Raw genomic sequence first — 15181 nt, 5'->3', positions numbered from 1 at the left:
CCACCGTGCATCTACACCTGCATTGCTTGCTGTTTGGGGTTTTAGGCTGGGTTTCTGTACAGCACTTTGAGATATCAGCTGATGTACGAAGGGCTATATAAATAAATTTGATTTGATAACATATATCCACATCACCATGTGAAGTAACTATTTGTAGACCGTGTTTCTATTGGGTAAAGGCCTCCTATCCACAAGTACTGGTCTGGCTGGCCTCTGTAATGCATGTTGGTCTTCACTTAAATATTACAAATAGTCCAGGCTCCCTCACAAACAGCACTAGGCAGAAGTTAAACCTGCCTCTTTGAAAGATTCATTTAAGCTTCCATTTAGTCCTAAAGTAGCTCTAATCTGCCCTCTTGCAATCGGCTTTGTTGAGTCCAGAACAGGCTAAATCTACCACTAATTTTAAGAGAAGTCTGTGCAAGTCGCTTTCAAAAAAGCATTTTGTTCTTGGACTAAGCTTAAGCCTTGTCTGTAAAACCGGCCCTGAGTGTTTTATATAATATGACTAAATGTGTTTCTTTCCGTGTTGCAGGGGCAGTCAAGAAATGGAACAGGAAGGCCACAACATGACATAGCAGAGCTGTGAGAGACCACCTCAAGCCCCTGGTAGAGCCGGGGATGTTGTTTACCACTCCACCACGCCTTCAGCAGGCTGGAAAAGTGATACTGTTTTTTCAGACTAAGGTGGACCAAGAAATGTGTTACTTTTACACATTCGTTCATTGGTTTGGCAAGAGTCTTGATTGGTCGGTCATTGGGTTAATTTGTTTTACAATATGTTCAAATCAAATTAAGCTTTATTTATACAGCACATTTCAGACTTGGATGCAACACAATGAAAATAAACTGAAATTAACAACAAACATAAGATAAAAAACAGAACTAACAACTGAAAGACTAATGAGCATAAGGAAATTCCATTGATTAAAATATTAATTGGATGCAATATCCAACCCAAAATGTAAGCTTTTTTTTAGGAGGGGTTCTGAAAGACACTCTATAGGGGTGTCCACTGAAAGTTGACTAGTAAGAACAACTGGGACCTAAAAGACACCCACCATGAGACCCAGTAAATCTGCCCAAGTGGCAAACAAAAGAAAAACCCACACCAAACTTAGATAGGAAGCAAACCAAAAAGGTGTTGACTCTCCACATCTATCAAGACAACTGGAGCACTGGGCCAGACACTCTTAAATAGAACCTGGACAAGCTCAGGTGAAACACCTTCCCACTAACCAGATGGACAAGCCAGTACAGGTGTAACACATACTGACTAACGAGGTGACACCAATCAGTGCATCATACGTGCTAACGAGCTAGACATACTAAAGTCCAACCACAAAACATAAATGAAAAAAATATATACAATCATATCATTTTTTTCTCCTTTTACTTTCTATAGAATCCTAGAACTCTCGTCCTGCTAAAACTCACTAGGTTCTAGAACTCTTGTCCTCCTAAAACTCAGAAGCATCTAGAACTCTCATCCCCTTGGAACGAGCCCAAATGAAACTCAAATCAAATTGTATTAGCCGTGTCTGATTTCAAGAGCAAACTCCTGCAATATCCCGATAGGCATGTTGTTGGATCGGGGCCCAGACCCCAATGTCATGCTCTAGAACATGTGGGTTGGTACATCTGAGAATGATCCCTGATATTCTAAAAGCAGGATAACAATTTCAATATAATTAGTACCCAAAAATTGTCAGTCGGTTGCATCAATAATTATGATTACTAAATGTAACATGAATTGTAAACATGAAATATCAAAAGCAAATGTACACCCCTTTGTTAATATGTGTGGGCAATAATGAATTTAATGATGAGGCATGGAATAATAAAACATGTATCTTTTGTCAGGCTGGATGTTTGAAATATGAGGTGATTTGTTCATGATTCTTCAGTTGTGGAATAAAGATAATTAGCACTTGAATGTTGTCAAATACTAGAGGGATATAAGGATTGTTAATAAAATTGATTATAGACCAATTCATTACACTGCGTCCATGTGTATAGGCTGCAAGTACGTTGTTGTTGTTTTCAAGTAATTTTTAAAAAAACAACCCGAAAATACATCACTTTCAACTATAACCGAACATATATTGGATGTCGGGCATAGTCTTTTCAACGTCTTTTGAATTACATTTTAACGTGTCCAAATCAATAACCAATATGTAGAAACAGTTTGGGATATATTGAAAACCTAAACATTTTGAAGTGTTGCATTTTGATTCAAGTGGGTCATCAACGTGGTAAGTGTAACACAACTCTATTTTTGTTAAATCTCATAAAACTCTCAATTCAGAGCAAACGTTTAGGGTTCTACATTGTGACATCATTAAAATACAGCAACTACAATGTTAAAACATTCTACATTGTGACATCATTAGAATACTGCTACTCCAATGTTAAAACATTCTACATTTTGGCGTTACTAAAAAACACTTCCACATTATTTCATTGATATCACGAAACAACATGTATTTTCTGATGTTTAATCAGAGATCTTTTACCAGATTATCTCTGGTCACAGATTTTTCTTCCCACACTGATTACAGCTATAAAGATTCTGTCCTGTGTGTGTTCTCTGGTGTTCTGTCAGACAGCCAGATGTACCGAAACTCTTCCCACATTGATCACAGCTATATGGTTTATCTCCTGTGTGTGTTCTCTGGTGTATAGTTAGATAGCTAAATCTGGTAAATCTCTTCCCACATTGATCACAGCCAAAATATTTCTCTACTGTGTGTGTTCTCTGGTGTATAGTTAGATAGCTAGATCTGGCAAATCTTTTCCCACATTGAGCACAGATATAAGGTTTCTCTCCTGTGTGTGTTCTCTGGTGTATAGGTAGATAGCTAGATTTAGTAAAACTCTTCCCACACTGATCACAGCTATAACGTTTCTCTCCTGTGTGTGTCCGCTGGTGTACTATCAGGCTGTTTAGCTGAGTAAAACTCTTTACACATTGATTACAAGTATAAGATTTCTCTCCTGTGTGTGTTCTCTGGTGTATAGTTAGATAGCTAGATGTAGTAAATTTCTTCCCACATTGATCACAGCTATAAGGTTTCTCTCCTGTGTGTGTTCTCTGGTGTCTCTTCAGTTTACTAGAACTAACAAAACTCTTCCCACATAGAGTACAGCCAAAAGGTTTCTCTTCAGTGTGAATTCTTTGATGTATTTTAAGTTTTACTGAAGAGTTTAATCTTTTCCCACAGTCAGAGCAGCAGTAAGATTTCTCTCCTGTGTGTATTCGCTGGTGTTTCTTGAGGAGTTCTGATCTGGAGAGACTCTTCTCTGCCTCATCAGCATCATGGTGTTGTTGAGGCTCCACAGAGGATCCAAGAAAGTCTTGTCTCTCTCCTGTGTGAACAACAAAGTCAGACAGATGGTTAAAATGCCCACAACAGCAGAAATCTACTGTTTATTTGAGGTAAAAGGTGATGCACAGAGCATACCCATGAAGTTGTACAACAAATGACATCTGTTAAATTATTTCACAATTAAGACAGTCAAGTTAGCAACAAGTCACATTTGATCTTGTTTTCACATTAGTGGTAACTAGAAATAAGTTACTCAAGTTGTTAAAATCCTAAGCAGTGTGCCAGACAACTTTTGGTCTCCAAAATAGGCCCCTTTCTGTGCACCACGAGGGCGATGCACACACAATTTGGTTGCAGAAACTCCCCCCTGCTAATGAGGAAACCACTAGTTATGGATGTAGTATATCTGGTAATGAGGAAACCACTAGTTATGGATGTAGTATATCTGCCAGGAGCAAAATGGTGAGTGAATATTACAGCACAAAATCAGGAGTGCTACTCAAGGAAACTCACATTATGTTCTATTCACTAATTCACCACCGTGCGGGAAAACTCAGGGGAGTTCTCATAGGCTGACAGCAAAAATAGCCTCCATTTACAGGTTGCTTCTGAGTGCATTTCACATTACTTTGGATTATAAGTGTACGGCTCACTTGAATGTCCTGCTTAATATAATCTTTGTGTTATTGTTGCAAATCAACTGCTTTATACTTTTTTTTTTGTTAAACGCTTAAAATAATCTTTGGCTAGGTTTGCCATCAACCTGAGAGTGAGGGTTTGTACTCTAAGTGTTTAACATAACTTTTCCTAACAACAACTTAGACCTCCTGTAGGACCATTACTTCACCTCACAACAATATAGACCTAGGACTATACAGGGGGAAGAACAAGTATTTGATCACTGCCGATTTTGCAGGTTTTCCTACTTACAAAGCATGTAGAGGTCAGTAATCTTTATCATAGGTACACTTCAACTGTGAGAGACGGAATCTAAAACAAATATCCAGTTAATCCCATTGTATAATTTTTAAGTAATTCATTTGCATTTTATTGCATGACATACGTATTTGATCACCTAACAACCAGTAAGAATTCTGGCTCTCACAGACCTGTTAGTTTTTCTTTCCACTCCTGTTCTCCACTCATTACCTGTATTAACTGCACCTGTTTGAACTCGTTACCTGTATAAAAGACACCAGTTCACACACTCAATCAAACAGACTCCAACTTTTCCACAATGGCCAAGACCAGAGAGGGTGTAAGGACATCAGGGATAAAATTGTAGATGGGCAGGACAATAGTACAGGACAATAGGCAAGCAGCTTGGTGAGAAGGCAACAACTGATGGCGCAATTATTAGAAAATGGAAGAAGTTCAAGATGACGGTCAATCACCCTCGGTCTGGGGCTCCATGCAAAATCTCACCTCGTGGGGCATCAATGGACATGCGGAAGGTGAGGGATCAGCCCAGAACTACACGGCAGGACCTGGTCAATGACCTGAAGAGAGCTGGGACCACAGTCTCAAAGAAAACCATTAGTAACACACTACGAAGTCATGGATTAAAATCCTGCAGCGCACGCAAGGTCCCCCAGCTCAAGCCAGTGCATGTACAGGCCCGTCTGAAGTTTGCCAATGACCATCTGGATGATCCAGAGGAGGAATGGGAGAAGGTCATGTGGTCTGATTAGACCAAAAGCTATATTTTTGTCTCAACTCCACTCGCCGTGTTTGGAGGAAGAAGAAGGATGAGTACAACCCCAAGAACACCATCCCAACCGTGAAGCATGGAGGTGGAAACATCATTCTTTGGTGACAGGACGACTGCACTGTATTGAGGGGAGGATGGACGGGGCCATGTATCGCGAGATCTTGGCCAACAACCTCGTTTCCTCAGTATGAGCATTGAAGATGGGTCGTGGCTGGGTCTTCCAGCATGACAACAACCCCGAAACACACAGCCAGGGCAACTAAGGAGTGGCTCCGTAAGAAGCATCTCAAGGTCCTGGAGTGGCCTAGCCAGTCTCCAGACCTGAACCCAATAGAAAATCTTTGGAGGGAGCTGTAAGTCCGTATTGCCCAGCGACAGCCCCGAAACCTGAAGGATCTGGAGAAGGTCTGTATGGAGGACTGGGCCAAAATCCCTGTTGCAGTCTATGTAAACCTGGTCGAGAACTACAGGAAACGTATGATCTCTGTAATTGCAAACAAAGGTTTCTGTACCAAATATTAAGTTCTGCTTTTCTGATGTATCAAATACTTATGTCATGCAATAAAATGCTAATGAATTACTTAAAAATCGTACAAAGTGATTTTCTGGATTTTTTGTGTGTTTTAGATTCCATCTCTCATCTCTTGGTGTCCACATCAACAACAAACTAGATTGGTCCAAATACACTAAGACAGTCGTGAAGAGGGCATGACAAAGGAGTGAGACTGAAAAGATTTGTCATGGGTCCTGAGATCCTCAAAAGGTTCTACAGCTGCAACATTGAGAGCATGGTTGCATCACTGCCTGGTACGGCAATTGCTCGGCCTCTGACCGCAAGGCACTTCAGAGGGTAGTGCGTACGGCCCAGTACATCACTGGGGCAAAGCTGCCTGCCATCCAGGACCTCTACACCAGGCGGTGTCAGAAGAAGGACCGAAAAATTGTCAAAGACCCCAGCCACCCCAGTCATAGACTGTTCTCTCTACTACCGCAAAGCAAGTGGTCCCGGAGTGCCAAGTCTAGGACAAAAAGGCTTCTAAACAGTTTTTACCCACAAGCCATAAGACTCCTGAACAGGTAACCAAATGGTTACACAGACTATTTGCAGTGTGCCCCCCCCAACCCCTCTTTTACGCTGCTGCTACTCTCTGTTTATCTTATATTCATCGTCAACTTAACGATACCTACATGTACATACTACCTCAATAAGCTTGACTAACAGGTGTCTGTATATAGCCTTTGCTACTCTTTTTTCAAATGTCTTTCTACTGTTGTTTAATTTCTTTACTTACCTTTAACACACACCTTTTTTGGCACCATTGGTTAGAGCCTGTAAGTAAGCATTTCACTAAGGGTTACAGTTGTTGTATTCGGCACACGTGACAAATGAGCTTTGATTTGATTAATGTGTTGTCATTCTAAATGTCCTGAATAAAGGAAAATAGCTCTGTGTGTTGTACAATAGCCTATCCATCAAGGAACAGTGCTCTACACATTATGAGCTAAGTATCTCTGTGTCCAAACAGACTAACGAGACGCTACTGTAAATCAAGCAGACAATAACACATGATAAACATCAATTCGTTAGGGATGTTGGATCCAACATGGAGCACGGCATAACTGTCTTTACCAGAGCAATGAATGAAGAAGCACTTTGGTTGTTGTTGCAATATACAGAAAATCAGACAATGGTGTTCACTATTACTGTGAACAAAGAACTCATGCTGTAAATACGACAATCTCAATTCCATTAAAAAGGCAAAAAAAATACAAATAAAATGCTTTACAAGAACTCCATCATAGAAGTACATGTTGATCTAAGGTTGAAAGAGAAATAATGAAATCCACTTGAATTCCAATGTAACTTTCCAATCTTGCTTTTTTTGTGTGGGATTTGCCCTAAACAAATCCCACAAAAAAAAGCAAGCTTGGCAAGTGAGCCATGGCTTGGTATTCCTCAAAGAAGCAAGAAGAAATAAAAGAGAGCAACTGTAACAACTGTAAACTTTTTGGAGGAGGATATCAAGCGTGTTGAGGAAATGAGTGGACTGTACTCGCCAGTGAGTCAACATCATGTGACTGGAATTCAGAAAATGATTTCCTGGATCAGCTGATGATAGTTGATTATGTGACTATAACTAAATTGCTACAGTATAAAGAATTATGTGTAATTATTGAAGAACTGTGTTAATGACAGTATCCATTTGGGTGTTGTCAAGAAATTTAAGGTGACTCTCGGTAAGAACCATTGGATTTAGCAAACTCTGAAATTATTTAGGATTTCTGGAAAACTGTTTTCCCAGCGTAACATAAGGAGACACTAAATGTTACGTAGTTAGAGTACATTTCAGAGATCTGAATACAAAAAACTGTCCAACAGCAAGATCCAGTATTTAAGTTGAAGTTCATCATATGACAAGCTTAACATTATGACTATAACTAATGTTCCCTGAAGGAGGGAAACTAGGTACAACATACTATTAAATCCGTGCCTCACTGGAAGCCCCGCCTTCCACAGGTGATGAGCGTGAGGACCCAGGAAGGGGCGGGGCCAAACAGGTGTTGTAACTCATTTCCCTCCTTCAGGGAAGAGTAATTATAATCAAAGTTACACTCCCTTTCAGTCGGTCAACTTCGGTACAACATACTATTGGGAAATACAATCATTCCCCATACTGACCCAAACGGATACTAACTCAAACGGCCCATGGCAGACCACCCAGACCTTACCGCGCAGGATGCGTCAGTTTTGTTAATTTATTCATTGTCTTTGGTTTGAAAAACTCCTCTTAATGTTAAGGCCTGCGCGTAAATGTAGGTCTATAAAATGTGCCCATTTGGGGATGACTGATAGTATTTCTGATTGTCTTAACGCACCACCACTAATGAGTTGTGGAGCTTCTCAAAGTCATTTTTTCTTCACCTGAAACACCAAGTAACCAAAGTCTTACTAAAATCAATTGGCCAATGACAATAGTTCCTCAAAGTATTTGTAAAATATTTCCAGCTCTCACATGAAAGCGAAAAATGTAATGCTCTGATCCAGTGGAAATGTCATAAAACAGCTGATTACTTCTTATCCCTTACACAAATAGCCGACAGCTGTGTCTGTCCCAAACTCACTGGTGCAGGAAACTGAGAGCCCAGAATATTTTATACAATGTTGCTATCACGTTTTGGACAGACCTTGGTGAAAGTTGATACACTGTTTAAAGTTCTATGTAGACAGGCCATGCGCAGACAATGTGATTTATTTTTATCTGGATATTTTCTAAATGTTTGTATTTGTTGGCTTTATGTAGGCTATTTTTACATAGCAATGGAAATAAAAGTTATTTAGATTTGTATAATTATTTGTATAATTTTCATTTCAATTTATATAGATTAATCACAGTTAATGATTTTGATATAAAGACTATTATAATTATTATTACTATCATAAATTAAATGAAACTGTTCCAGTGAAATGTGAATATGAAAAGCATAACTGGCACCAAATCAGTAGAAATGGTCAGATAAATTAGCACCAAATGGAAAAGGTTGCCGACTGCTGTTGTAGCTTATTACTGAAAACTTCAGGAGCATAACGTCAGAATTTACGAAGGCCAGCAGCAGCGGGAGGAGGAAGAGTTTTTTTTTCTTATGGTTAGGCTATCTTGATCTCTGGCTCCCTTGAGTAATTTGTGTGTCTCAATTATTTAATAAAACACGTGATTCCTATGTTGATGATGTAAAGAACATTTGCTGCTCTGTGGTGTGTAATAAAGAGCAACCAGACGCTGCACACATTTATGAAATTGCTTATTCCAGTTACTAACAAGCATGCACCCATTAAGAAAATGACTAAAAGCTGTTAAATCCCAGTGGATTGATGAAGAATTGAAAAATGGTATGGTTGAGAAGGATGAGGGAAAAGGAATGGCAAATAAGTCTGACTGTACAACTGATTGGCAAACATCCTGCAAATTGAGAAATCATGTGACTAAACTGAATAAAAAGAAAACAACTACACAATGAAACAAAGATAAATGACAAAGAATGTTGGTAAAATCTTTGGAGAACCTTACATACAATTTTGGGAAATATTTAACTGAATCAGATGGCTCATTCATCACAAAGCCCACTACTTTTATGATTTTTTCATTGGCAAGATTAGCAAACTTAGGCATGACATACCAGCAGCAAACGCTGACACTACACATCCAAGTATATCTGACCAACTTATGAAAGACAAGCATTGTAATTTAAAATTCCATAAAGTCAATGTGGAAAAGGTGAAAAAATAATTGTTGTCTATCAACAATGACAAGCCACCGGGGTCTGACAATCTAGATGGAAAATTACTGAGGATAATTGCGGACTATATTGCCACTCCTATTTTCTGTATCTTTAATTTAAGCCTAGTAGAGAGCGTGTGCCCTCAGGCCTGGAGGGAAGCTAAAGTCATTCGACATGCGCTATGCTCTGCATAGTTAGCTTCAGGTAAAATGTTCCACTTATTCAGCCATTCTGTGACAAAAAACAAGCTACATATGGACAGTACCAAAATAAACTGACTCTGGAAATGACAAAGCGCCTCGTAACCTTGCTGGAAATGGGACAGACAGACTGGGACGATTTGTAATCATATCTAATTCCCAGGAACGGGGTTCAAATGAACCACAGAGACTGTGTGGGATAATAACATGGCCGTGTCCAACCCTGCTTGTTCCCTCGACTCCACTACCAACCACCAATCTCCAACAGGGCCCTTAACCTGTATCACTAGACACTTCATAGTGAGCTACAGGTAGGAATCAGCAATGAATCCCAATAATGAGCAACCTATGGGAGGGGTACCCCTTTGTGGACAAATCTCTCAACGTTTACTGCTACCCTGGGGAATATGATATACCCCTTGAACATCGGCTCCAACCCCCATCGGATGTGGCAGGGCTTGTAACTATTACAAACTACAAAGGGAAGCACAGCCGATAGCTGCCCAGTGACATGAGCCTACCAGATGAGCTAAATTACTTTCCTCAAAGCGAGCATAGAAGTAACACTGAGATCATCACTAAGCTAAGTACTAAACACTGAGCACACCCCCATTCTCATCGAAAGGGTTGTAGTGGAGCAGTTGAAAGCTTCAAGTTCCTTGGTATCCATATCCTTGGTGTCCACATTATAGGCTTAGTTAACTGGTGAACTGTTGAAATCATGGAAACATAATGACGATTCTAATTCTTGATTTGGAATAGAATGTGCAGCACCTTGAATATACTGTTGTTTGACTACCAATTAATAAACCAGGGAGGAATTACCGACAGAGTAGGAGCATGGTGGAGACATCTAAGAGAGGAAAATCAGGAAGGGAAATGACAGCAAGTAGTGCAGACGAAAGGGATAACAAGTTGGTGAAGCAACATATGTGCTGGAATGAGAACAATATAGATGGAATGAGAACAATATAGATGGAATGAGAACAATATAGACGCTACTTCGAGAACACACACTCTCACATCTTTCACAGCACAGAGCGAGGGAGTCCAGGGGATGACTGGAGGAGCAATGGAGGAAGCATTGTGGGATTCTCTTGGCACGAGTACAGTTGTTGAGACTGCATGGAGGATGGTGAAGAAGTCACTGTAACTCTACCTACATGTACATATTACTTCAACTAACCGGTTCCCCCTCACATTGACTCTGTACAGTTGTTGAGACTGAGTGGACGATGGTGAAGAACAGTGGAGTGAAAAGGGCTAAAGTTGGTAATGAACAGCAGTTTAGGGTCGGAGTGGGAATCAGCAGCAAGGATGTTATTTTGGGTGACCTGTTAACGGTTTCAAAGATGGTGAAGGATGAATTGGGTAAAGTGGAATCAGTTCGAGTGACCAGGAGTGGTATGATTCTGATTTCGTATGTCAACAGCACAAAAGGAGAAAGCCTTTTGTGGTTTAGGGATAACATTTCAGGTAGACGCACGTTGATTAAAACGAATGATAGACGGAAGGTTTTACTGTGGTTTTGTGAAGTGGTTTTCCCATCTTATGTAAAATCTGGGTAAGTGAGATATACAGAAGCCACTGCAGTGTTACAATTGTAAAAAGTTTGGACACGTGGCAAGTGTTTGCCGAAGGAATAAATATGTCGTAGTCAGATGAAGCATGTTGTAATTGTGATGGGAATCACGCTCCTGAGTTCACAGAGTGCCCTGTATGAATGAAGGATGTCACAGTAGCTAGGATGATCAGACCCATCCATCGGGTGTCCTATGTGGAGGCAGTGAAATCGCTGAAGGAGTGAGGAGAAGGTAGTGGATGTCCCAAAGTCTGCAGTGAAGCCATGCAGGAGAAGGATCCCAACACACTAATAGTGAAGAAGGTGGACTTTGTTGTGTTTATAGCTCAAGTGAGAAATTGCACTAGTCAAACTGTTTATTTTTTATTAAATATTTTAATTAGTATGATTTGTTCTTTCCCCAAAAAAATGTTTTGGGTGTGTTTTTTACAACCCTGTACAGAAGGTGGCAGCAATACACCTTGATGACTGCCGTCTGACAATAAACCTCAGAGAAGATGACCTGGTAGGAACCAAAGTGTTGGTCAGTGTTTCCAGGTGACCCTAATTAGATGTTACATTACATGCTTTCTTACTTCATGTAGCCAGCTAGCTAGCAAACATATTCATACTTGGCCTATTCCAAGCATGCTTATCTAGGCCTACAACAGCACTGGTACCAGGCAGTATTCGCTAGCTATGTTTGCACTGACACTTAATACACTTAGCCCGCTAACTAGCGATTAGCAGCTAACATTATTTTAGCAACACCTTGCAAAGAAAAGACAAAATTGCCAGAATATTATACAATGACTTATCAACAGCTCTAACAATTTGACCCCAACAGGAAATCTACACTGGCAGTTATAGAAAGACCCATTTACTATATAACCATTGATTCTTGAAGAATATAACTTATAAATGCCTCAAATGTTTCAACCGTATTACCCCACCAGAAACCAAAACATAAGCTCGTATAACGCCACTGTTTGTAAACTAATACTATATGGCTGAGGAGTAAGGGTTGATCCAAGCGTTCTGACCTCACAATGACAGTAAAGCACCCAAGCTAACTGGCTAGCATTGGATAGTTTGCTCGACACAGATGAGAGAACCTCACTCTGACCATTTTACTTTCCCTAGCAGAGCTGGTTAGGCTGTTTCATCTTATCCAGAGCGTTGATGACTAACTGGGCTGCTGGCAACAATTTAACTTGAGCTTTTTCTGTCTACGTTTACTGATACCTGGACATATTCAATGGGTGTTGCACGCTAGTAAATTCATTATTCTGAGCTCTGGTACACTCAGGCGAGAAATCGGACTAGAAAGCCAGAGTGAATTTACAAACACCCCCGAATGAACAATATCCATTGAGAATGCACCGGACCCCTTGGCTAAGAATGATGTGAATAATCAGGTCAATAAACATTGGGCAGTTAGTTAGATAGAATGTAGTTAGAATTACTGGCAAGTTTGATGTATAAGTAGCCAACTAACGTTAGATAGCTAGCTGACATACCGGTACATACGGCTGTAAAGACATGCTATGCGTTTTGTAAGGATAGTGTGGTTAACATAACGTAACTTATTTGAAGAAGTCATTACATTAATCAACATTTTCTTAACATCTGTCATAATTATTTAAAGCAGTTCATTTGTATCCGCTCTCTCGTCGGACTTCAGCTGCATATTTTCCACCATTTTCTTCAAATCTGAAAATGTTTGAAGCCACGCCCATTTCCGGAAGCATTGCATTTTGTGCCCTAAAAAAACAGAAAGTGTCCTCTGCATGTATACTTTGTATTTTGGTGACTGTAGTACGACAATCCAGAAACTTTTGGCATACTAACTACATCATACTATGACCAAAGCTCTAACCACTAGGCTACCTGCCGCCTTAATAAGCATACATACTCAAGTCACAAATAGTACGGTTAGTAGGAGTATTCAAACACAGCTCAGGTCTCTGGGCTGCCATTTTGTTTCTGTTTAAAAACTAGGTTGCCCCTTTAAAAAAGCCACACAAAAATCAACCAACCAATCTGCAGTTCAAACAATAACAAAGCTGTAATTCCACCACTGTTTTGGTAATAAGATGATGATGGGGCTGGTCCCACAACTGCCTCTGTTTTAAGACAGTACTTACTAGTGTTAATCAGGGCCCGGTTTCCCAAAACCATCTTACGGCTAAGTTCACTGTTAGAACAATTGGATGCCTTAAGATGCGTTTGGGAAACTGGGCCCAGATATCCAGTTTCCTCCTCCTTTTTTGAATGACTTAAATGTAAATGTAATGTGACAGTCATCTCCCCCTCCTCCTCTTTCACTCCAAAAACTGCATCCTCCTCTTTCTCTGCCTCCGCTTCTTTTACTGTAACATCCTCCTACTCTTTCACTCTGAACACGTCTTCCTCTTCTTTCAATGAAACAACTTTCTCTTCTTCTTTTACTGTAACATCCTCCTTTTCCTCAATACCTTCTTTCTCCATCCAGCAGACCTCCTCTTCTTTAGCAAGAAAAGAGTAGCTTAGTGACCTCATGGTCAGAGATGTTAGCAAGCTAGGCTAGTTCTAACTTAACCAGCACGCTAGCTGACTGATAACAGAAAAAAAGCTTATATTTGGGGTTCTGATGGGGTACAACAGCTGAACTAAGCTCATGAGGCATTTATACGTGAATTATTCAAGAAACAGATGGGTACATATCATTAATGTATACGTCCCAAAAATGGATTTAACAACTGCTGATTGTCCCTTTAAGACTACATATTGGGCTAATCTAATAAGGAGATATTGAGGACTACAGTATTTCAGGCATCGTCATTGGATGCATTTGATCAATTGTTAACGTTTTGTTGATGGTCCACTATTGATGTTCTACACGTTACAGTGTAGCTTCAGCCATTCCTACAGAACAACATTAAAGTGTAGAACCCCTATACTGAATATTGGTTCGACGACTGCAGAGACGGTACTTACTGGTGTTAACTAGATCTCCAACCTCCTCTCCTTCCTCCAATGTGACAGTCATCTCCTCCTCCTCTGTCACTCTAAAAACTGCACCCTCTTTCTCTTCCTCCTCTTCTTTTACTGTAACATCCTCCTCTTTCACTCTGAACGCGTCGTCCTCTTCTTTCACTGAAACGTCTGTCTCTTCTTCTTTCACAGTAACAGCCTCACCCTCTGCTTGTTTTTGTATTGTAACATCCTTCTCTTCCTCCTCCTCTTTCACAAGACCTTCTTTCTCCGTCCAGCAGACCTCCTCTTCTTTATCAGGAGTAGAGTAGTTTAGTGAACTCATGTTCGGGGATGTTAGCTAGTTAGCATTAGCGACTAGCCTAGTCCTAAACTAATTTAGCAAACCAGCTAGCTGACAAACAACGTAAATATATAATTAAATGGGCCAACAAGTACATACGAGAGAAGTGTGTTGAATACACAGCGACTAATATACACCAAAACAGTGTAAAGAGCGTGAATGTTGTCGCTATGTTTGCTAGAAAGCTGCCGAGGTGTCTGGCAAGCTGTTGTTGTTGGAGCGTTCCGTCCACTAGATTATTCGTCACACAGGCAGCGTCGCCTGAACCTAGAAGACGCACATCACCATCTGCTGACTGGAGTGGGCAACGCAGTATAATGAAATGTTTATTTTATTTCCTGACAAAAAGGGGTATTTTTAAAAAATGTATTTAATTAAATAATAATATTATATTTATACGTCCAAAGGAAAGCATTTGTTGATTGCTTAGTGAAGATTTGTAATGAATGACAATTTAAACTTTTTTTACCTTTATTTTACTAGGCAAGTCAGTTAAGAACAAATTCTTATTTTCAATGACAGCCTAGGAACAGTGGGTTAACTGCCTGTTCAGGGGCAGAACGACAGATTTGTACCTTGTCAGCTCAGGGATTTGAACTTGCAACCTTGCGGTTGCTAGTCCACCACTCTAACCACTATGCTACCTTGCCGCCCCAAACTACATGAACCCTTCCAGTTTGGCTCTAACGTTGCATTTAAGGCAATGTCATATTCATTCAGTCAAACAACCGCTCTGCCGCCAAGTTTAACACTGATCTACGTTCTATGAAAGCTTCTGGGAGC

General features: G+C 40.1%; 1 protein-coding gene across 1 annotated transcript; it reads right to left on the bottom strand.

Moving 5' to 3' along the window:
- Window positions 1–782: 782 nt before the first annotated feature.
- LOC135521798 (zinc finger protein 239-like) lies at window positions 783–14617 on the bottom strand. The gene is made up of 2 exons (XM_064947536.1): window positions 14059–14617; window positions 783–3369 (listed from the first exon to the last, which is right to left on the bottom strand). Exons 1-2 carry the CDS (start codon window positions 14378–14380, stop codon window positions 2531–2533), a joined length of 1161 nt encoding a protein of 386 aa, XP_064803608.1. The 5' UTR covers window positions 14381–14617; the 3' UTR covers window positions 783–2530.
- Between the last annotated feature and the right edge of the window lie 564 nt (window positions 14618–15181).

The sequence above is a fragment of the Oncorhynchus masou genome, chromosome 4, assembly GCF_036934945.1.
Source record: "Oncorhynchus masou masou isolate Uvic2021 chromosome 4, UVic_Omas_1.1, whole genome shotgun sequence".
NCBI classification, from domain to species: domain Eukaryota; kingdom Metazoa; phylum Chordata; class Actinopteri; order Salmoniformes; family Salmonidae; genus Oncorhynchus; species Oncorhynchus masou.
Note: the sequence above shows the minus strand (reverse complement) of the source record. Positions and strands in the feature narration are given on the sequence as shown.

Excerpts from the sequence above, each read along its gene's own strand:
- LOC135521798 (XM_064947536.1), bottom strand. The coding sequence starts at position 14,380 with ATGAGTTCACTAAACTACTCTACTCCTGATAAAGAAGAGGAGGTCTGC. Across the intron at positions 3,370-14,058 it reads TGGAGATCTAGTTAACACCA|GAGAGAGACAAGACTTTCTT; the intron begins GTAAGTACCGTC and ends TTGTTCACACAG.